Source organism: Boleophthalmus pectinirostris, unplaced genomic scaffold, assembly GCF_026225935.1.
Source record: "Boleophthalmus pectinirostris isolate CB_2022bp ecotype Guang Dong unplaced genomic scaffold, ASM2622593v1 HiC_scaffold_11, whole genome shotgun sequence".
Classification (NCBI taxonomy): domain Eukaryota; kingdom Metazoa; phylum Chordata; class Actinopteri; order Gobiiformes; family Gobiidae; genus Boleophthalmus; species Boleophthalmus pectinirostris.
In genome coordinates, this window is record NW_026570994.1 from 11,277,251 (window position 1) to 11,300,146 (window position 22,896).

At 38.3% G+C, this 22,896-nt stretch overlaps 2 protein-coding genes and 1 long non-coding RNA gene across 4 annotated transcripts in view; 2 read left to right on the forward strand and 1 right to left on the reverse strand.

The window, feature by feature from the left end:
* The first annotated feature begins 1,010 nt into the window (after positions 1 to 1,010).
* On the forward strand, positions 1,011 to 3,058 carry LOC129412025 (uncharacterized). The gene is made up of 3 exons (XR_008633546.1): positions 1,011 to 1,120; positions 2,091 to 2,252; positions 2,742 to 3,058. It is a non-coding gene; the product is annotated as an uncharacterized LOC129412025 (long non-coding RNA).
* On the reverse strand, positions 1,254 to 3,282 carry cldn10a (claudin 10a). Its single transcript, XM_020917194.2, has 5 exons — positions 2,778 to 3,282; positions 2,096 to 2,257; positions 1,939 to 2,020; positions 1,728 to 1,836; positions 1,254 to 1,376 (listed from the first exon to the last, which is right to left on the reverse strand). The coding sequence occupies exons 1-5, from the start codon at positions 2,995 to 2,997 to the stop codon at positions 1,254 to 1,256; spliced, it is 696 nt and encodes a 231-aa protein (XP_020772853.1). The 5' UTR covers positions 2,998 to 3,282.
* A 3,218-nt stretch (positions 3,283 to 6,500) lies between these two features.
* Positions 6,501 to 22,896, forward strand: part of LOC110153279 (ATP-binding cassette sub-family C member 4-like) — a 28,790-nt gene continuing 12,394 nt past the window's right edge. Inside the window, exons 1-17 of one of the 2 annotated variants that reach the window (XM_020917161.2) lie at positions 6,501 to 6,727; positions 7,594 to 7,704; positions 12,762 to 12,882; positions 14,083 to 14,307; positions 14,407 to 14,496; positions 14,828 to 14,991; positions 15,071 to 15,196; positions 15,522 to 15,771; positions 15,962 to 16,069; positions 16,162 to 16,251; positions 16,325 to 16,516; positions 17,681 to 17,775; positions 17,867 to 17,953; positions 18,910 to 19,006; positions 21,045 to 21,245; positions 21,939 to 22,076; positions 22,824 to 22,861. In XM_020917161.2, coding sequence (XP_020772820.1) covers positions 6,654 to 6,727; positions 7,594 to 7,704; positions 12,762 to 12,882; positions 14,083 to 14,307; positions 14,407 to 14,496; positions 14,828 to 14,991; positions 15,071 to 15,196; positions 15,522 to 15,771; positions 15,962 to 16,069; positions 16,162 to 16,251; positions 16,325 to 16,516; positions 17,681 to 17,775; positions 17,867 to 17,953; positions 18,910 to 19,006; positions 21,045 to 21,245; positions 21,939 to 22,076; positions 22,824 to 22,861 — 2,207 coding nt within the window. In that variant the 5' untranslated portion in view covers positions 6,501 to 6,653. The remainder of the gene's footprint in view (positions 6,728 to 7,593; positions 7,705 to 12,761; positions 12,883 to 14,082; positions 14,308 to 14,406; positions 14,497 to 14,827; positions 14,992 to 15,070; positions 15,197 to 15,521; positions 15,772 to 15,961; positions 16,070 to 16,161; positions 16,252 to 16,324; positions 16,517 to 17,680; positions 17,776 to 17,866; positions 17,954 to 18,909; positions 19,007 to 21,044; positions 21,246 to 21,938; positions 22,077 to 22,823; positions 22,862 to 22,896) is intronic. The other variant, XM_055164466.1, reaches the window with a different exon arrangement.

The following is a 22,896-nucleotide window of genomic DNA, read 5'->3' on the forward strand; positions in this document are numbered from 1 at the left end:
CTTTTCAGCATTGCTGTTGAAATGTTAATGACACTAATCTGCAATAATCTCCTGAAGAATCTCATACATATTGGCTGTGAGAAGTTATTAGCATGGATGCTCTGACCTTCTCCACTGAAGGCGATGTACATTCTTCACTTTGCCTGAGGCCTTAAGCCTGTTATTAGTCATACAACATGACCTCTTTGTATGAAGGGCCCATTAAAACACCAACGTCTTAGTCCAAATTATAATTACTCTTACATGTGGGTTAATATAAGATACAGGGGGGGAGGAATGTTCTTTAAGATGAGATGAAAGACGTCTTCTTCACATTTAAGTCCTGAAATATTGACAAAGTTAAACATAGGAGCAATGAATAAATCCTCTATTTAAAACTATAAAGGAGTCTGACACTCACTGTAGTGTAGGCAACAGATTATAGTATATCCAAACAAACTGAACAACAATCTTCTCCTTTATTAAATGCATGATCTGTATTTGATTTAAATATAAAAAGGGCAGTCTTCAAACGTTGGTTATTTTCATTGTGATGTTTTACTGCCATCTAGTGGAATGGTAGTGCATGAGACACATTTAGTCAACAATTTCAAATGTATATCTTATTATTTACAAATGTCTTGATTATACGATGCAAATAAAATAAAGTATAGTGAATAGTTTTATAGATGGAAAACAATGCATCCTTTTACCCCAGTGCAGTGGACACCTGACACTTGTTTACTGATCTAACGTTGTGAAGCACAGCCTCTGCTGGTTCAGGTATCAGAGCAGACCTGGTAACAGAGCACTGGGGTTCTTCTGATAATATTCACAGGTGGAGATGGACGAGGAACGTCTGGTCAGAAGAACTCTGATCTGAGGAGATAGCACCAGGCTGGACACTCAGTGACCTGGAGGTTAAATCCATTTGAAATGACATTATAGACAAATGCATGTAACTGAAATAAACCATATAATACATGTTATTATGATCTCCATGTAAATGCACATAAACTTTTTAAATTATACTCTTATCCTATTCATAGAGGAATGTCCAAAGAATCTCTCAAATACACATTCAATATCATTGGAATTATAAAAGGGGATTTGGACACAGACAACTTGTTGAAGGAGACTGGTGAGTTTTAGGCAAGCTTTGTGCCAAATCAAATTTCCTGTTCCATCACAAAAATGAGTGTGTACTTTTAACAAGTCACTGACAGAATAAGCTGATGCTGGTACAAACACGTGGAACAAAGCAGAAGTTTTTTTCACACGTATGCGTTTCTCCCAAACTGTCTCTGCTCGTGTGTGTCCTTGTGCTGACTGCTGCCTGCTGCTTTACTGGGGTAGTGCCGTGATGTCTCAAAAGATGCTGCTCCTCTGTATGAATGCTCAGCCCTGTGCAAACAACAAGAACAAGATTAAGGCAGTGGTCCTGGGTTAATTCACTGAAGAGCCTCACAACATAGCAATGAAAAGGCAAAAATGGCTCTAAGACTCAGTGTTTTCAGTAGTACCTCAGGCGAAGGTGACTTTCATTGTAGAAATGTTACAAGAGCGAAAACAAAGGAAACATTCAGGAATGACACGCTGTATCACTAATATCCATCAAATCATTTAGACTCTAAGTTATGAAACAAGATGTGGGATTAGATTGTGGACTGTTTTGAGTAAATGAAACATATCTGAGCAGGTTTGTTTTACAATGTTAAATTACTTTTCCAATTTGTGGTCATTGACACTTGCCTCAAACTGAATCCATCAGACAGCGACAGAAAGAATACGAATCCTCCAATAATACATAAAACTGAACCCGACCAGCCGATGAACAAAGCAGCCCCCAGCTCAAATCTAGAAAAAAAAACAAAACATGAAGGAAATCATGAGGTATGTGTGACTACTTTGATCTTGATCTTGACCTGCCAAATTCTCCCTTTAATCCTTAAGACTTACTTCTGGGCTACAAAAAGGGGGTCAAAGAAGTCTGTGGTGATTCGGCGAGCGTATATGGAGCAGGCAGTCATACAACACAGCCCTATGAAGAAGAAATGTAAAAAAAAAAGGTATCATTTTGCATGTATTTATTTAATTTCATATATTTGCAGATTACCACATAGTATGAAGTGAAAACCGGACAGGACAGTCAGGCGAGCTTTAATGGTGTCTGAGCCCCCGATTTTGGTGCACTTCATTCCCACCAGAGCGAGGATAGCTCCGAAAAACCCCAGACACACTGCTGCTATCATGAGACCCCTGCAAACCTGAATGTAAGCTACCAAACAGGAAAAAATGACAACTGTTCAAAAATATTTGGTAACGAGTTTGGTAATTTAAGCATTTGTGGGTTCCATAGAAATTACAAACTTAAGAGATTGTTTAATTGTATAAGCAACAACATCTGATTGAATTACAAATCGTGTGTTAGCTTTCTGTGACATTTAGGAGACTTTTCAGAATAAAAAAAGCTTTAAATAGTCAGTTACTGGTAATGTTCAAAATTTTCTAGCATTTTGAAATCCATGGATGCTTGAAAATTATTAATTTATGGTTGAATATCTGTTTAGAGCCAAACATTAAGCAAAAAAGAGTGTCACATTATATAGATTTCCACAGGATTTCACAATGTTACTAAGTGATGATGACAGCTAAAGCTAAATATTTATTTTAACATTTTAACAAATGTAACATTTTGACATCTGATTTTGCACTTTGTCTGGTTTTGTCTTATACATTTCATTGTATTTGTTTTTGAGCAGGTATATAAAACTATTTACCACTTGGGCTAGACTCACCATCCAGAGCCAGCATCGAGGGAAAGTCCTTGCAGTTGGAGACTCCAGTGGAGTCGGTGACGCAGGTCTTCCACAAATTTGACCAAAATGTTGCTGTGGTGATGACTGTCCCATCTACGGATGACACCTTCCAGTAGTCAGTGGGAAGCGTGGATGACACCAGAATCCAGCCTGAAATAGTCAAGAGAAAAGCCACTATCTCTGTCCCCATGCTCCCCATCCTCTCCGCTCCTCTGGCCTTGATTTGGGACTCTCGGCGGGGTGCACAGGTGGGACTAAATGGGTGAGGTGGGAGGATCTGTCCAGGAAAGGTACGTCAGTATTCAAAGTGGCATGACACGTTTTTGCACAATCACTTGTTGTATATTGTGTGTTCAGATGAAGGGGGCAGAGCAGGGGGGCAGATATTATTCACTGGGCATCACTCAACACCAGGTGGAGGGTCTGTGCAAGGGGATCTGTCACAGAGGAAGCCTTTAATTGGAAGGATCTGAAAAGTCATGAGGACTAGATGGGGAGCAGTGATAGCAAAGGGCGCACTGATGAATCACAGAACTACTCACCTGTATACATTCAACTGCATTGTACTTGAGCGCCATCTACTGGGTGTGTTTTGGTTTTCCTCTTTGCCATACACAGTAAACATTGCAACTCACTCTAAAATAATTCTGTTATCTAATTCTTTTTCCGTTTTTATTACGTGATAATAAATGAATATATGTTGTAGAAAGATTATCTAAAAATACAAATTATGGTTTGGATCAAGAGTAAAAGGAATTAAACCGAAAAAGGTGAACGTTTAACATTTATGCAAGAAATAAGTACTCATATACAGTTACATTTTAATAGTGTTATGGTCAGTTAAAATAGGCTAACAAATATTCAAAATGAAGCTACAATTTATCAACTCACTGGGAAATTTGTCCCATTCGTCACAAGGAATAGGTCATTGTCTAACCAAATGACTTCCTCTTTTGGCTCTTATATTACGCAAAATTAACTCTTGTGAGCTTTAACCATGTTATAATGCTGTTACCTACTCAAATTTTGTGTCATTCACACATGTTTGAGTAACCTTTTATTATAAGTCTGTCTACATCTTCAAATCTTAAAAGACTCTGTTCCACCTTGTGATGTCATGAAGTAGTAGTTTTCATGTTAATAACTACCTTTCACTTTTAGTTCAATAGAGATTGGCAATTCCAGAAGTGAAATTATCCAGAATGATTCTGGTGAAGGTGTATGTGTTTGTGATGAGGAAACAACATTATAACATACAGTAGATCAGAAAATAGCATAATATGGACTCTTTAGCTATATGTGTATTTTAACACCACAATAGAGTAGATTGGATTGCAGTGAACTTAGCCTAGTGGAGAAGATTTTTTTTTTTTTAAAAGAAAAGAATATTATTTAAATTAGTGCTTTGAGTTTCTTGCAAGATGTTGTAAACTATTTACATAGCTATAACTTTACATAATGGAAATAGTTCAAATCCTTCTTTATTGCGTTCCAAGAAGTCTCTCTCTCTCTGCCTTGTTATCATAGTTAACCCTTTGCAGGCTCATGGGACAAAGAGTAGTGTCCGTGCATTGCTTGGTACAGCTCCAGAGATTTGGAGAAGTCTTGAGGATGTTTCCATGGCTGCTGTTGCCTGGTGCTGATAATCCCGTATACCTGTTAATGAAGTGGAACCAGATGGGACTGCTTGATATCTGCACTGATAATGTATTGAATTGCTACCATAATATGTTATGAAGTAAATTGTTATAAGAGATGGCTGGAAGATGTTGTCTACCCTCTTGTGCATAAAATTCCAACCAAAAATTCCAAAAACACACAAAACCAAAATGTACAAATACACTACATATGACTTTGCAATTAACTGAATTAATTGAATGTTAATCAAGATTGAGATTCAGGCAATTGTCAGTGATATCCTAGGTCTTTTTGAGGTTTATATGAATCTATAAAATCATGTGGTTTGGATCAGAGTTTCAGTTCACTTTGGTGGAGAAAATTTGACAATTTCTCTTAAAGGTCCTATATTGCACAAAATTGATTCTTACGAGCTGTACGTCATGTTATACTGTTATTTCATCAAAAGCATACCTGGAGTTGTGTTTTCTTTCATTCACACATTTGACTAATCCTTTGTTATTAGTCATCAGTCTGTCTACACCTCCAAAGCTCAAAATGCTCTGTTGTGATGTCATGTGATGTGATGTCATGTGATGTTGAGATGTCATGTGATGTTGAGGTGTCATGTGGTTGTTTTCATGTTAACAACTATCTTTAGTTCAGTCAAAATGGGCAATTCCAGGCCTAAAATGGTCCAAATGGGCATTTTTCATTGTGCAGGCCAGAATTTGATGCTACACCCCTGCAAATGATTCTAGTGAAGGTGTGTGGAATTTAAATAGTGGAGCAGTGGAGTAAACAACATTATAACATAAAAAATTTTAAAAAATAAAGAAATATGGGCCCTTTAAATGGCAGTGATTAGAAGTATTGCTTATGTTAAGGGCATAATATTTAAAGACATTTGTTTGCTTAAAAAAAAAGTCAAATTATGGTCTAGAATACAATTAAATTACATTACACATTGACTATTTCAGAACTGCACTCTCTTTCGACTATTATTGTTATAATTTTGTGGAAAGTACTAGACATATTCCAGTGTGTTCCTCACAGTACTGTTAACAAAGGCTCTGAGGCCACAGTGGTAACGTGAGGAGTTGAAAACAGGCCTATCACAAGGTTGAGCTTGAGAAAGAAACGTTGATCCTTGCAGTGGGCTGGCTGCTCCCTGTCTGCTCGCCTGCTGTGCCTCCTTTAGTTTTTAGCTAAACATCAACAGTAGAGGTTGAACGCCTTTTTGTTATTGTTGGACCACATTTTGTCAGGAAAACAGTTTAACTCCTTCACATGGGACTGAATATACTTTGAAATTTTCCTTGAACAATGGAGAGGGCGGGAGAGAGGAGCAGGGGCACAGAGGGGTGGAGTGTGCGCCCCTATGCCAGCTCTGTCCATTATATCAGCACAGGAAACACCTGTAGTGTCAGAGGGTCTGTCATCTCCTACCTGTGCTGTGTTCTATTTATAGACATCCTCCATGAGTACACTTTTGACACTGTTTGTGCAGGCAACATGAGAAAATCAAACAAAGCAAGGGTCAGTTTTTGATTTACCAATGTCTATGTTCGCAACAGGCTTTTTCTAGGGCCTTTGTAGTCACATTTGCTTCAGGAAAGTAAGCATTTCCTCTTATCAACGCTGGCGTGTTTTCATTAGTTATCTGGGGACTCCTAGTCTACTGTAAGAGTGTGGATAGACATGTGAGGATGAGGAAAAAAGATAGGAAATGTCATTTTAACATCATATAATGGAGATGCAATGCAATGTATTGTTTATAGTTAAATTACTAAAATATACAGCATTTTTATTATCATAACGCATACATAATAGTTACACAATTGTTCCTAATTACGTATACTTCCGAAACCAATTTGTTTTAGTGCACCTATCATCTCTAAAGCTCATGAGGTTTACTACAGGACGAGTAATATTTTATAATCCCACTTTTCCACCAATGGGATCTCTTCGCAGAAGAGCGAGTAGCCAATAGCATGTAGTGACCGTGAATTTGTCCAATCGTGCCTCTGGGGGGCGGGAACAGTGCGTTGCGTCCGTGTGCGTCTTCACCATTTGTGCTTCGCCTCCGGGTATAAGTAACGCACGGGATTGGGGCTTCCAACGTCTGTGGGACATGTGCGAGTTTAGCCCAAAAACACTTCCTCCCCTACAAGAACCACCACCCGCCAGAGGAAGGTAATAGGAGACGAGCAGAGGCCCGGGGAAGTGTGGCCTGCCATGGATAAAGTCGGTAAAGATGTTAAGACCAACCCGGCAGCCACGGCTAATATTTTCTCCAAGATATTTTTCTGGTGAGTGGAACGTGAACGCTTTGAGCCACCGAGCGGGCGATTTAAACAGGGGCTAAACTATGCAAGAGCTGTTTTATAATAGTGTAATAACAACTTAACTGTCCTGATAAACTCAGACAAAGTGTTAATAACATCTTGGTTATTAAAGTTACAGTAGTTTGGTTGTGTTTCATTTCTGCTTTTGAAAGTTCTGCGCATGTTTGGTTTCGTGTAGATTACTTCTTCCTGTCACCTGTGTTTATGAACGTGCTTCCTGTTGATTCACTGCTTTTGTTACTTTCACATTTGGAGGATTTACTCGTATGTAAGACTCCAGCTCACTTAACTACTGCAATCTGAACCAGCTGTGTTTAAATACGTGTTAAATACAGCGACTGTTTTGCACGACAACGGCAAGGCCATGCGAGTTTATTTATATGGCACAATTCGTACACAAAGTAATTCAAAGTGCGTTACAGAATAAGAACGACATTAAAACCTCAATACAAACAAATCAAAACGTAAATACTCATCAATTTTAACATAAATAGAAGAGTGCAGAATAAAAACCTACCAGAAAACACATGGCTTTTTCATAACCCATTGTATGAACTAAACCACGTTTAATTTCCTGATAGCCAGGATTAAAATGAGACTTTATCAGGACCAACTAGGAATAAACCAGGTCAAAACTTACCAAAAGCCAATGTAAATCTACTCCTATCCTATATCCACTTAGGCTTAATTGACAAGCCTATAGGTCTCATGTTTTAAAATAAATTAAGTTAACTCCTCTGAGTCTACGGGGCTAAACCTGAATGCCGCATGATTTGAATAACTAGTGTATTGACTGTTATGTAATTGAGTCTTTTGTGTTTTTGCCATAGTTGGCTCAACCCCTTGTTCAGCATTGGATACAAGCGAAACCTGGGGGAAGATGACATGTACGAAGTGCTCCCCGAAGACAGATCCCAAATTCTGGGTCAAGAGCTGCAGAGGTACAAATTATATGAGCACATCTCAATACATAATAAACAGGGTGTCATTATTGATATGGGCCGATATGTAGGATTTTTTCCATGTATTGGTAGTGGGAAAAATATCAACCCTTCTCCTATATTACACAGAATTGTCTCTTATGAGTTTAAACCATGTTATAAAATTGTTACCTTTTCTGAAACATACCTGGAGTTGTGTTTTGTTTTATTAACTCATGTTTGAGTAACACTTTTTTATTTGTCTGTCTACATCTCCAAAGCTCAAAATGCTCTGTTCCACCTTGTGATATCATGTGGTAGTAGTTTTCAAGGTATCTTTTGTTCAGTAGAGATTATTTTCAGTTTGACAGAATTCAGCCTAAGTATGCAGGGGTTGTATGTTAAATAAATGTGAATGAAACAAAACACAACTCCAGGTATAGTTTTGATGAGGAAACAATAGCATATAACATCACTGAGAATATGGTGTGATATGTGCCCTTTAATGATGAGGAATTGTACAATGTTGCCCAGTCAGTATGAGCCATGTGTTCTCAGTGACTCGGGTATATTTTATAACAGTCTAGTGAGTTAATGTGTAAATAGAATTAACAGTGAAGCTAAATAGGTGGCTGTATTGCACTATGTAACCTTTCTGGTGGTCTCCATGGAGATTTTATTCCTTTACCTGAAATGTTCTATTGAATCTTACATTTATTCACCTCGGCAGATCTGACCTGTGGCCATGTTACATTGAATAGGTTGAATGCCATACTGTAGCATTAGGCAAGCATCTCCATGGAGACAAGCAGGAGGTTGACTCTACCAGAAAAGTTCATATTGCATCTTTAAAACACACATGTAAATTTTATTTACAAAAATAAAAAGTTCATTTGTGCACTTGAATTTACAAGCTTTGTCATAGATTTCCTACTATTGATACCAGCAAATATCAGGAAAAATCTATATTGGACCATCCCAACGTATATGTAACTAAACTTTACTATCTTTATAGGCCTTAGTAATAATCTAGTCATAGGCTCGTAACGATATGAAATTTTGAAATGCGATATACTGGTGAAGAAAATATAGACGATATACAATAATATTGAAACAATTTCATGCCACTGACACGCCAATAACCCTAAAACACGACTATACTAAAAACTATTTTAAAAACACAAACTGCAATAAATAAATGGCAGAATTAAACACTTTAGAGTTAGTTTGTATCTGTCATGAAAGTAATAAAAGTTACTTACATAAAAGTTACTTATTCAACTCTCTACAACTCAAACTTAGCAGAGTACAGAACAACACCAAAAAGTTCCCCACTAGTACTAAGAAAAGTACTAATGTTCCATCTAATCTAATGTATAGAATGATAAGTATAATTAGTGATTAATGTGACAGGCTTCTAGATATAAAGCAACCATTCTTAATAGAGCCCGACCGATATATCGGCTGACCGATATTATCGGCCAATATGGGCAACTGGAGACATCGGTTATCGGCCGATATGCTTGCTGATATGGGCCGATATTTCACGTGGGCATGTTATATCTCGTTATAAAGCTTAGACTCTCTACATTATGTTCATTTAATCCAATTTACAGACAGATAAATGTCCTAATATGTGGCTCTGCATCAGTATTTATCTACGGTGTAATTTGTCTGTGTCCGTACTGTCCCTGAACACACCACCAGAGTGACGTCACTTCACTCGCGTGTGTTTGTTTACACCTGCAGACACAGATCCAAACACTGAGATTATATTCTTTTTACGGACAATCGGTTTGAGTCTGGATTAAAAGGACATTTATTAGTGCAGATTTGTGATGTGAGGAGGAGCCTGTGTGAGCGGTGAGTGTTGGAAATATGTCGACTTTGAAGCTAGTTTTTGTCATTTGTTTTCTATTGGTCTGTTCTAAAGTGACTATATTGGCTGTATATTTGCTACTGGACCTGCACTGATATGTAAATGAGCTGTGAACAGACGTGTGAATTATGACATTTGCGCATATAATTAATTACTGCGGCGCGCACGTATTTACGGCTAAAGGCTAATAGCGCTAGTTTCTTTACTAGTTATGGGTCCGTCGCGAACGAAATGACTCTTAGAACCGGCTCTTTAAAGGGAACGACGGGAGCCTGATCCTTACTGGGAGCCGTGTTTTCTCTTTCTCTCACTTTTTTTCTCTTCACGCCGCGTGATTCGTGGTTTGACAGCGGCAGCGGCTCAAAACGAAACTTTGAGAAATTTGCGTGTACGTAGGATTAAAAAAAATAAAAATAAAAAAAACGAGCATATTTGACTGTAGTTTAGCATAAAATAAATAAGTCCCGGTTTAGTCCTTTTTCAGTCCTGGTTTAGACCTGGTTCAGTCCTGATTCAGTCCTGCTTTAGACGTGCTTTAGTCCTGCTTGCAACAAAACAATCTGAAGAGCCACTTGGGAGCCAAAAGAACCAGCAGCTTTTAGTGAGCCGAGCCAAAAGAGCCGGTTCTCTAAAAAGAACTGGAATACCCATCACTAGTGTCTAGAATGTGATGCAAAAATGCCATTAAGCCAACCTACTGTCTGTAAATATGATGTAAAGAGGCAGAATAACAATAAATGTTGCCTAAATAAACCCAATTTAAAATCCACCAGAGCCAAACCTAAGTTTTTTAAACAATTCAACATTTACAGTGAATTTTTACATCACTAAATATATCGGTGATTATATCGGCTATCGGCAGCGCCAACTCCCATTATTATATATATCGGCCACAGCAAAATCCATATCGGTCGGGCTCTAGTTTAAAGGGCCTATATTACATTATTTTCTGATCTTTGTTATAATATTTCCTCATCAAAAGCATGTGTGTTTTGTTTCATTCAGACATGTTTAACACAAAGATCCTGCATATTTAGTCTGAGATCTCCTCTCAAACAGAAAACACTCCACCTTGTGATGTCATGTGGTAATACAGGAAGTGCTCCACTGTGTTTTTAAACTCCACACTAGAATAATTTGGAAAATTTCAGCCCTGGAATTATCTATATTCACTATATAAAAGGTAGCTGTCAACTTGAAAACAAGGTGGAGCAGAGCATTTTGAGCTATAGAGATGTAGACAGGCTCATAATAAAGGATTACTCAAACATGTGTGAATGAAACAAAGCACAACTCCAGGTATTATTATCAGGCATTCTGTCTGATAATAATGACATTGCAATTCACAGAGCACAGTCCTTGATCATTGTGGCCTTCCTGTTACTCAAAACAACATTGATTCTTGTATTGATGAGCTCTGAAGGTTTGCAGACTTGAATCACTGACCATTTCTCATAATTTGGGATAATAAATGACTTTCTATATCGAGAAAGAGAACATATTGTTCTTATTCAGTACAGGTGGACAACAAGAGCAGAACATGAAGTACATGTTGTGATGGGGTATTCTTTACCAAATGTTAATTACATGAGTGACATTTATGAACAGTAATTCACACTGTCTCTTAAGGGCAAGTTTAGTGAGTCCAGATCAGCTACAGCAACTTAGTAGAAGGAAGAGAGACTGGCGTAAAAAACACAAATGAAACAAAGATCCTGCTGTGAATATTTTGAGCTTACCATAGTGACCGGTTTTATAGTATGTAAAATGTACTCTCTTTTTGTTTTGTTTTTTGTTCAGTCTTCTCAGCATGGACCAAGACACTGGCCTGCATTACACAACTCTGTATTTGCACAAAATCACTAATGATACACCAATGATATGGTCTGCTTTAAAAGCACGTTTGTCAAATCCTTTTGTTCACGCTTTTATCCTGAATCAAATGAAGATTTTCTGACTCAAATTAAGATTTTCTAGAGACTTGTCTCGCTCTTGAATTCTTTCTAAGCATTGTGTATTTATCTGCTGCACTATGCTATATAATCTTTAATGTAAACAGCCTTTTAAACCTGTCTGAGAATGTTCTGTTTCTATATGTCAGTGAAAAAAAAGCTAAAACATGAGATATTTGTATACATTGTGAGTTGAGTATTATAAAGTGTTCAGACCACATGACTGTGGTTTGAGCATGTGTACCACAGTTAAAAGGGGAAGCTGCAGGTCATGAAGCTATTTCACTGTACCGTATTATTTGTTATGTATGGGTGCACTGGGTAACTTTTCTCCTGATGGTTATGCTAGCTGCTTGTCTCAATGGACATGCTTTTGCTTTGGTTGGGACATTCTACAGTATGCCAGTAAACATTCATTTTGTAGTTATTTCATTTATTGCTCAAAAGTATCTTGAAAAACACTTCCTCACCTCTTTGTCTCTACTGATATTTTTTTACATACAGAACAAATGTTCGGATTTTTTTTGTGTGTGTGTTTTCTCCCCCTCCCTCTTTTTGTTGCAGAGCTTGAGTGTGGCAGGGGGCGTGGCTGGCTTCTTCCAGAGCAGATGAGACACACCTGCAATCAATTCCTTCATCAGCCTCTGTATTTAGCCCTGGTCTTCTCACCACCACTTTGCCAGATAATTCCATCCTGTTCGGTAGTGCTCTGTCAGGTCAGGCTCTTGGAAATGTATCCATTTTGCTTGCTGCTTTGATGTTCTTCTTGGACTTACCTGCTTTTGTTTTTGCCCAGGTGTCTCCGTGGTCGTTTGCCGTAGCCTCTGGAAAAGCCAGCCAGCTCCCTGCCTCCTCAGCCTGCCTCTCGTTTGGAAAATAAACAGTTTAAAACTTGACTTAGTTCTGGCTCTGCTTTGGGGTCCCTTTTGCTATACCATAACAACAAAAGAGAGTCTAGAAAGTTAGATAGACTGAACAATGACAAAGTCTCTATGTTTTTAAACTGAAGATTTATGAGCATTAACATTTGAAACAAGATTGTTAAATGCTAACACCCCATAGAGACATATTACATAAACTTTAACAATGGCAGTCTTTGCTGTTTGGTTAACATGACCATTCAGCTTGTTTTAATTCAGTTATGATTGATCTTGCAGCAATAGTGTTGCTTTTAATTTCTCACTTGTTTATTACAGGAATAGTACCTTTGTTGCCCATATAACACTGAACTCTGTTTTGTCTCTTAGACATTGGGACCAGAATGTTCAGAAGGCCACCAAAGAAATGCAGTCTCCCAGTCTATCCCGAGCCATCATCTGCTGCTATTGGAAGTCCTATGCAGTGCTGGGCTTCTTCACTCTGGTGGAGGTCAGACTCAAACCAACACTCAAAGATTATATTGCTTTTATTTGGGCTATTGTAATTTTTTGTACTAAGCAAATCATTTAGATATTCCAAATGGGTTGTTCATAGATAATTATGTGTAACATGTGACAGTAAGAGTGTTTTTGAGTTACCGTGAAAAGTGCTATATAAAACCAATGTCTTAAAATCATTGTATTATTATTACGATTATTATTAAGAATCAGGGTTTGGTTCTTTTTCTGATTGTGGAATTGTCAAAAACATAACAAAAAAGCGCACACAAAAAACCCCAGTGTTTCTGTTTACTAGAGGCTCTTTTTTGATGTGGAACTGGAGATGGGTCCCTAGGTGCTTGTCCTGAGATCACCCACTGCTCTTGATAAGATCGGTCAAATGCAGAGGGTCAGTTTCCTTACAGGGACAATGAAGTGTATCATAACTGTCACAGTAATAGACTGTTTAAAGAGGTGGACTAAGGGAGTGTGATGTCATCCACAGCATTCGACTCCATTCAATTGAAGCTCAGAGGCTGGCTAGCAGTTATAGGGACGAATTTGGAGCCAGGTCAATTTTTGGAATCGGAATTTATTTACGTACAAAATTGGTAAATATGGATCATGTAGAGCAGATTAATATGAACATTTTAAGTCAGTGGAGCCGGAAACGCCCCCATGAACACTTCCTATTTGGAATGCAGCGGCTTGTGGGTTAGCTATGTCCATTTACAGTCTATGGTCACAACAGCTGCTCAGAGGGTTTGGTTCTGGTTCGGAGCTGTGCATGCTGTGATTGTGGCCTTGGGCATTTCATCCTTAGACATATCTGGTATAGCCAGATGTTTTGTTAAGTGCATAATATTTTAGGACACAATGCCCAATGATTCAGCTGATAACCTGGTTTGAAATATAAATTGATGTAATAAGACTAATTACTGGTTGTATTTATATGGTTTTTTTTTTTTTCAGTATTTACTTGTGGGATAAATAACAGTTACATAACACATTTGGTCAAATTTGTCTCATTTTATTTTTGTTTTAAGGAAATAAATGCAGTTTTTAGTTGCTTTTGTTGTATCGCTGGTTGATACTGGGTCTTGCAAATACTTGCAAATCCATAATATGGGAACTGAAAAAGCTGACCCCTAACAAGCTCTCTCAAAAATCTTTGGAATTGAATATGTTTGTTTTTCTCTCGTGTCATCAGGAGGTGATCAAAGTGGTGCAGCCAGTTTTCCTGGGCAAGATAATCCAATACTTTGAGAGTTATGACCCAGAGAACACTGCAGCCTTCCACTCAGCTCTGTGCTTCGCCGCAGGGCTGTCTGTCTGCTCCATCGGCCTGGCTCTCATACATCATCTTTACTTCTACTATGTCCAGAGGACAGGCATGAAAATCAGAGTAGCAATGTGTCACATGATCTACAAAAAGGTTGGTCTGATTTATGGTTAATCAATCACTGAGGGTATTGCCGCTCATGTAGTAATCACCTTTAAATCATTCTGATAATAATTTCTCATTTCCTTCAAGGCCCTGTGTCTGAGCAGTGCAGCCATGGGAAAGACCACCACAGGTCAAATTGTCAACCTCCTGTCCAATGACGTCAACAGATTTGATGAAGTAAGAAAGTCATGAATTGTAGTAACTTGGCTACATCATTTCTATGTATTCAATGCTTTGTTTAAAAAGAGTTGCAGATTCAGCAGATTCTAGTATTTGTTTGAACTGGTTTGTGTGTGTGACCTATTTAATGAGATTTGCAAACATTCTGTCACTGGAAAAAACACTTTAAGCCTCACACCCTCTGAAATGACAAAGGTTTAATTGACTTTAAAGGCTGTTATGTAGCCATGTATGCTAAATTCATTTCCAGATTCAACTTTGCCAAACCTGTTTTAGCAGCCAGTGATGTACAAGTGAAAGCTCCACTCATGCAGCATGTGTCCAACAGGTGACCATTTTCCTGCACTTCCTGTGGGTTGGGCCACTGCAGGCGGCTGCTGTGGTAGGGCTGCTGTGGGCAGAGATCGGCCCCTCGTGTCTGATTGGTATGGTGGTCCTTATGTTCCTCATGCCCACACAAACCATGTTCGGGAGACTCTTCTCCAAGTTTAGGTAAACGCGTTTACTAGCAACTTTACCTACCACATGCTTCAAATGTATGAATTCATTATTGTATGCTATGTCTGTGTAGGAGTAAAACTGCAATTTTGACGGACAGCAGAATCCGTACGATGAATGAGGTTGTGTCAGGGATGAGAATCATAAAGATGTACGCCTGGGAGAAACCCTTCGCTGCTTTAGTCTCTGATCTAAGAAGGTAACAATGACTTTATGAGTAAATATTACCAACACAAACAAACGTCATCCACATGAAAGCTTTATAACCCCAAATTACCCTGGTGATTGCAATAACAGAAGTCTCTCTTTTCCATTTCATAATAAGCAAAGAAATGGCCAGACAAATGACCACTGTGTTTTAGTGTTATGATAGTCATATCACAGGGGATGGTTTTGTATCGTGATAAACTGATTCTTCATCATAGAGCCGGGCTAAGATTAGGTAGTGAGCACCACCTTGAGGGCCTCAGATTACTTTATCCTGAAAGAGCTGGCCCCTTGTAAAGTGTTTTTGTCTTTTGCAGAAAGGAGATCGCTATGACTTTGAAGAGCTCGTACTTGCGTGGACTCAACATGGCATCCTTCTTCTGTGCCAGTAAAATCATCTTGTTCTTCACATTCACCGTGTACGTGCTGCTGGGAAACACGCTGACAGCCTCTCGTGTGTTTGTCACTGTGTCTCTGTACTCTTCTGTACGCCTCACCGTCACGCTTTTCTTCCCCAACGCCATCGAGAAACTGTTTGAGAGCCGAGTTAGCGTGCGCAGGATACAGGTGCTCCTCTCTCACTGATGGACACACATTCAATCAAATATGTAATGTTTCAGCATAAGCAAGTTTGAGGAAATGTTTATGAAATCAGTGGCAAAATATCAATTACTGTACTTGCTAACAATATTTTCACCTGGATACCTTAATAGTAAGCTTGTGTAAGTCATATTTATGCTTAAATACTGTCTTTCAGGAGTTCTTACAACTCGATGAGATCCGCCAAGTGAATGCTGTTTTGCACGAAGAGGATGAGAAAAGTGCGTCTGTGGATATTCAAGACCTGACGTGCTACTGGGATAAGGTAGCTTTTAAATGAATCATGCTTAGTAATTGCTTAATATATAGTATAAAGGCAACGCATTTCTAAAATTTTGCTTTTTTTGTACATTACAGTCTCTGGATGCTCCAACTTTACAAAATGTATCTTTGAATTTGAGTTCGAATCAGCTGTTGGCTGTGATTGGACCAGTGGGAGCAGGAAAAGTGAGCTTGTGTAATTAAAATATTTCTTGTGTTCTTAAAAGTCCTGCTAATTTCTTGGTTCATCTTCCTTCAGTCTTCCTTGCTGAGCTCTATTTTGGGGGAACTGCCCAATGAAAAGGGAATGATGAAGGTCACAGGTCAACTGACGTACGCCTCTCAGCAGCCCTGGGTCTTTCCTGGGACCATTCGCAGTAACATTCTGTTTGGGAAAGATCTGAACCCTCAGAAGTATGAGAGAGTCCTGCGAGCATGTGCGCTCAAGAGGGTAAGAGATGAACACAGTAATGCCAGTGTCAGTGCTGTTTATACCCTCTGCTTTCTAAGCATTAAACATGCAGAGGACCTGTGACAGCTCCATAAAACAGACTATAAAAAGAGAGATAAGGCCCCTTATTGTTGAGATGTTCCTCCGTGATGATAAGTCTTGGATTGTATTTGTAAATAAATTACTATTTCCACAGATTGCATCACAGAGGTTTAAGATCTCAGAACCACATAGTCATTCCCACTACAAAAAAGTTGATGCTTGGAAGCGTTTGCTCATTAACCCCATGGTTGAGCCAGTGATTTGTAAATGAGTTACACTGAAGCACAGCAATACGTCAGAAGCATGAACTATAGTCCAAGAAACCTCTGCTCTCCAAATGTGTCAAATCATGCTTCCTGTGCCATGATAAGACAAACTTGAAAAGGAGCCAGTCTCACCGTATTACACTGAGGAAGTGTAACAACTGCTGAATCATTTTATTATAAAGTCAAAGGTCGATTTTTAGCTTTACAAAAGGACTCATCATGGAGGAGACGAGACGCTCTGCATTCTTTCTTTTTACAAGTTCAGACTTGTCCGAGAGGGTGTTAAGTCATGGGATTGCCCTTGTGTGTAGATACAGTGATAATAATAAAAACAGAATTGCTTTGTCAAACATTACAGTGCATTAAAGCACTGAAGGTTTTTAATACTGTATTTTAGGCGTAGGTCAAGAGCCTTAGCCACAAAATCAAAATCAAAGAAGATTTTAGTTCTTCTGGAGAATGAGCCTGTGACTTTTAGAAAATTTGGCACCAATTTGCAAATAATATATGTTGGCTTACCTCAGAGAGCTGAAGATAATGCTTAAAATAATAATAATTTTAAAGTGAAAATTATTCACCTTAAATATGCTATATAAAAAATGCAGCCAATTAAAACAATTATGAACAAAATGTATACTTTAAAAAATATGGCAAAAATGTCAATATCACTTTTTTATTGTCTCGTGGAATTTATGTCTTGTTGTTGCTACAAACAGGTTTAAATACTGTTATAAAGTTAATACTGGATAACATTTCCATCTTCTGCTTCTGATTTTGTGTAACCTGTTGTGTCTAGCATTGAGCAAAACAATATCAATGATTAGAGTCCACATACGCTACACTGATCTTTGTGCAGGACCTGGAGCTGCTGCCTGATGGAGACCTGACTGTCATCGGGGACAAAGGAGCAACTCTTAGTGGGGGTCAGAAGGCTCGCGTCAATTTGGCCAGGTACGATCAAAGTGCTATGTTATCTATAAAGAATTAGCATTTCAGTTGTGTTAACTAGCTTACACAATTTGTTCACTGCATTTTGTTTCAGAGCCGTGTATCAGGAAGCAGACATCTACCTCTTGGATGATCCTTTAAGTGCTGTAGACGCTGAGGTCGGGAGGCACCTGTTTGAGCAGTAAGTTTGGATTGTACAAAAAAGCATATTTACCCCTTGTAGTTTATACTAAGAGAAAGGGATGGAACAAGATCTCATGCAACAGGATCTATGTGTACATTTGTCTTGAACAAAAGAGGGTGAAGGGCTGGTGCTGGTGATACAAAAAGCCAAAATACAATGGCAAGGCAAGTTTTGTATAGCACAATTCATACACAAAGTAATTCAAAGTGCTTTAAAAAATAAGAAAGACATTAAAATTACAATACAAACATATCAAAATATAGATAGATAAATAATCATCATAAAATTAACATTGAAAGGGAAGACTGCAGAATAAAAACCTTTCAGTCATGCGCAGCAAAACAGCCCCGCTTTGAGTCCGCCTTGTCGCAGCAGAGGCCTGTTTCACATCTTCTATGACAGCAAAAATATGAAAATTAATCAAAAGTTGTAAGGCTAAAATTGTGAACTGAACCAAAACTTCGTATCTATTACAAATTATGTAAAAATCTCATCTTGTCTCGTTTTTCTGCACTCAATCTTGTGTCTTGTCTCATCCTGTTGGGAGTGTGTCTAGTCCACTTCACCGAGCAGCCGTAATTTGTGTGGGAATTTGTGCTAAATGAAACATACACTACCAGTCAAACGTTTGGACTCACTGTTATTTTCCATGTGTTTACTACTTACTTCATACATAAAGGAGACATATATAATTTTATGAAGCAAGATATATGGAATTATCTCGCAAAGAAAAAAAGTTAAATATTAAGTTAAAAAATATTTAGTATTTCACTTTTTTTGCAACATAATTCTACACATCTTGCTTCCTATGTTTGATGTCTTCAGTATCTATAACAAATGTTATCTGTAACAAATGTTGAAAGTAGTAAACATATAGAGAAAAATATTGAATGAGAGGGTGTGTCCAAACTTTTGACTGGTAGTGATTTGTATACACTGCATCTATTTCACAGGTGTATTTGTGGGCTGCTGAAGAAGAAACTTCGTATTCTGGTCACTCACCAGCTCCAGTATCTGAAAGCTGCCGACCAGATCGTTGTCCTTAAAGAGGTGTGACATCTAACAGTTACTATATGCTATGTTTGTAATTTACTGGGCCTGTTCACACGAAACTAAACTCATGCAAAGTTCCACAAGTTCTCTGTCAGCTCAGATGAATTAAGAATTAAGATAAAAATATTTTAAGCCTAAGAAAAATATGGCATGTTTGTGGACTCAAATCCTATCAAAGATAAAGTCCTGTAAAGTAATTCTCAAAGGCAGTTACTTTTAAAGGTTGTTTCATTTACTTTTCATTTTGGTGATTTAAAGGGCCCTATCTTGCCACCAGTCTTTGCCCAAATGCAAGTGTTTTTCAAGGGAACAGGTCCAGTTCAGGCTGTACTTAACTGCTGGGGGCTGGAGTGGGACAGTACATATATGGTGATGGCATCTGAACCAATCTTTGACGGCTGTGGCATTTTAACTCACGACCAACGGGGGTAATGTATACAGTATTTACCTCATTACCAGGCAGCAAAGGGGTTGTGGAAAATTTTTTTTAAAAAGTAAGAACATATGTATGGGTACAAAAAACAGCTCTGGAGCCCCACGCACCAGTAGAGGCATCAGGATTATAGAATTATGGATGGGGCATCACAAAACGGGCTGGGCTTGTGTTCCGTGCGCACAGGCACCCCTCTCACGTACATGTGTCCCTGTTGGTCCATGTACACTCACGTTAACTATAATTTACTCTGTGTTCCTCCGTTCTTTTGCCTCCCATTATGCAGCAGATGTGTCTTTCTTGTGTGCTCCCCATCCTACATCAGACCTGCTGATCTCTCTTTCTGGTCGCACCTATTCCCGCCTGCTACTGCTGACCGCTCGCATTCTTGTCTCACAGGTGTCCATTGCATTTGATCCCAAACACGTCCGCGAATTATGGAATATGTTTACTGTTATATAAATGTTTGTGCACGGACATGGATTAAACCATGAACACACGGGGAGGGGTGCTCATATAAGGAGGTGCCGTGCCATGAGCAGTACCCTGCAGTCAGGGTACAAAAACACACTTTAAGATAGTGCTGTAAACAGCTTCATGTGAATGAGCAGCTTTTGTACAGATCGCGATCAAACAAAACTGTAGAGCAGCGCTGCGGGAGGGACAACGCATAAACATCCCGGACAGCACACATGTGAATGTTATGCATTTGTCATTAGGGGTGTGCAAAAATATTACTCAATTATTTTGTTACAGCGCTACAGTTTTGTTGCGTGTTTAGTGAAAGGAAACTCGTTTATGCAACACATTTGACATTTTCACTGTTTTAAGTAAAATTTTAGTAAAATGGGTGTGTTTCTATAAACTTTGCACAAGAAGTGGTTTAACAAAGACTTTTAGTATCATATTCATTATTTAGTCATTATTTTTATTGAACTGTATCGAATGGATTTGAAATGTATCATACTGAATCGAAAGTGCACTGTATCGAGATATGTATCGTATTGTGGCCTATGTATCGAGGTATGTATCGTACCAGCAACTTCGTATTGATACCCAGCCCTATTTGTTATATATTTAAAAATGCAAGAAGGTTTTTATGCCTTGAATATGTTAAGTTTTTTTCAGAGAAATGTCAAAATAGCTGTAAATAAAAGAAATAAACTTGCTACATAATCTCTCAAACAAAAAAAAAACCCAAACCATCCATACCTAGTGTTGTTTTGTTTTATTCACACATGTTACACTCAAACCCTACATATTTAGGCTGAGTTCTTCTCTCAGACAGAAAACAATGTTCCACTGTGTTTTAAACTCCATAGAATTTCACTAGAATCATTTGGAGAATTTCAGTCCTGGGCTTGACTATCTGTTAATCTAAAAGTAAAAAGTACCTGCAACTCACTTCATGACATCACAAGGTGGAAAAGAGCATTTTGAGCTTTGGATATATAGACCGACTAATAATAAAGGGTTACTCAAACGTGTGTGAATGAAACAAAACACAACTGCAGGTAAGTTCTTGAGGAAGTAACATTTTAACATGGCTTAAAGTTCTTTACTAGCAATATGTTTAAGTTGCATTGGTCTTTTCCTGTGCAGGGTCACATGGTTGCCAAGGGGACTTATACTGAGCTGCAGCACTCGGGGCTGGACTTCACGTCTCTACTGCAGGTGGAGGACGAGGAGGAGCCTCAGACACCTGCTCCAGAGACACCGTCCCGGAGCAGAACCCTGTCCCAGAACTCTGTGATGTCCCAGGCCTCCGATGTGCACTCGGTCAAAGATGGAGACCAGCTACCGGTGCGTACATAATATTTATAGTAGATGGACTAGTATCAATAAATAAATGTACTTTGTCCTAGAAAAGCTGCTGATCAATGGTGTTGACTGTTTACATGTCATCAGTGTAACTTTCCAAATTGTTCAAAATTGCACTATGGAACTTTTCAGATAGAGGGAACGCCACTTTCTTGTGTCTATGGAGATGTTAAATTCTACCTTTGTGTCTCTGTGGAGATGTTATTACTTTGCCTAAAATGTTCCACAGTATGGCCTCAAACTTATCTCTTACATGAATTCATTTGCAGGTGTTTATGTTACTTAAAATATCTTTAAAAAAATTAAATAAAAATAAGAACTTCGCATGGAGGTGTCTCCTGCTTGTCTCCATGGAGATAGAGCAGTTTAATGTCACACTGGAACATTTCGGGCATAGCAATAAATAAGGTACACTTTTATACATACATAGTACAACTTTATAACAGTAAAATAGTTTTCTCTACGTTGGCTGCTTTGAAATGAAGCAAAGGATTACGGTCTATGTAGGTGTCTGCTTTTTTATTATGCTGCTGTAACTAATCATTTTATTTTAAACCTGTAATAATAATGTGCTATGTTGTAAAAGCTGATTTGACACTTGATATTGTTCCACCCATAATTATAATAAATAACTCTTATAAGGCTCAAACTCACACATGTTCAAACTGGTTGTAGGTGGAGCCCGTTCAGACTGTGGTGGAGGAGAGCCGTGCCCAGGGGACCATCAAAATTAGCCTCTATGTGAAATATCTCAAAGCTGGAGCCAGCTTTCTGGTCCTAGTGTTCATGCTTTTCATCAACCTGCTGGCACAGGTATATAACTCTCATGTTTACACAGGATTATGGGAAAACTCTCTCATCCTATAGTCTAAACCATGTCCAAACTACCTGGGGGGACTCATTCTAGCCTGTTTTGAATACACATTGTTGAATTTTTCACTGTATTGACCACCACCTCACCCCAAATTATTCCACTTAGAAGGTGTTTGTTCAGCTGTGTCTTTTGGCAAAATTGATAGACATTGTTCCACAATTTTAAAATGCACTTTAACTTTTTTGTTGGGGATCTTTCACCTGCACCTTTTATACCCTACATTTATTCATTACAAATGTATCAAATCTATAATTATAATTCTATTTATCTATTAAATTTCAAAAAATGTTGTCAGAAATGGCTTCGATTCAGAATATGTGCACTTGGTCGGCCTCTCAAAGTCTAGCTTAAAGCTGCTTTTCTAATCTACGTAGTCTTTTAAATAAGTGTCTCAAAACATTACTAGCACAGTGTATTAGATCTATACTTTCTGTACAGGTGATTTTGGACAGTATGGAAGTCTTGTCTGAAATAACTGATTTCAATTGATTCAATGAGTGAAAATTGAGTTCAATGAGTGAAATCATAACTATTATTTATGCCATAATGAAGCAGCTCTATTTTATGTACTTTTAATTTTTTTCCCAACAAAGTAGTCACCCACCAGCATTGACACACGTGTTGCTTTTTTGACTAGCAAAAAATGCATTCCAAAATTGTACTGACCCCTGCCCACGTGTTCCCAGGTGTCCTACATCATGAATGACTGGTGGCTGGCTTACTGGTAGGACAGATAGTTTGTGCACATTCAAAGCCTCT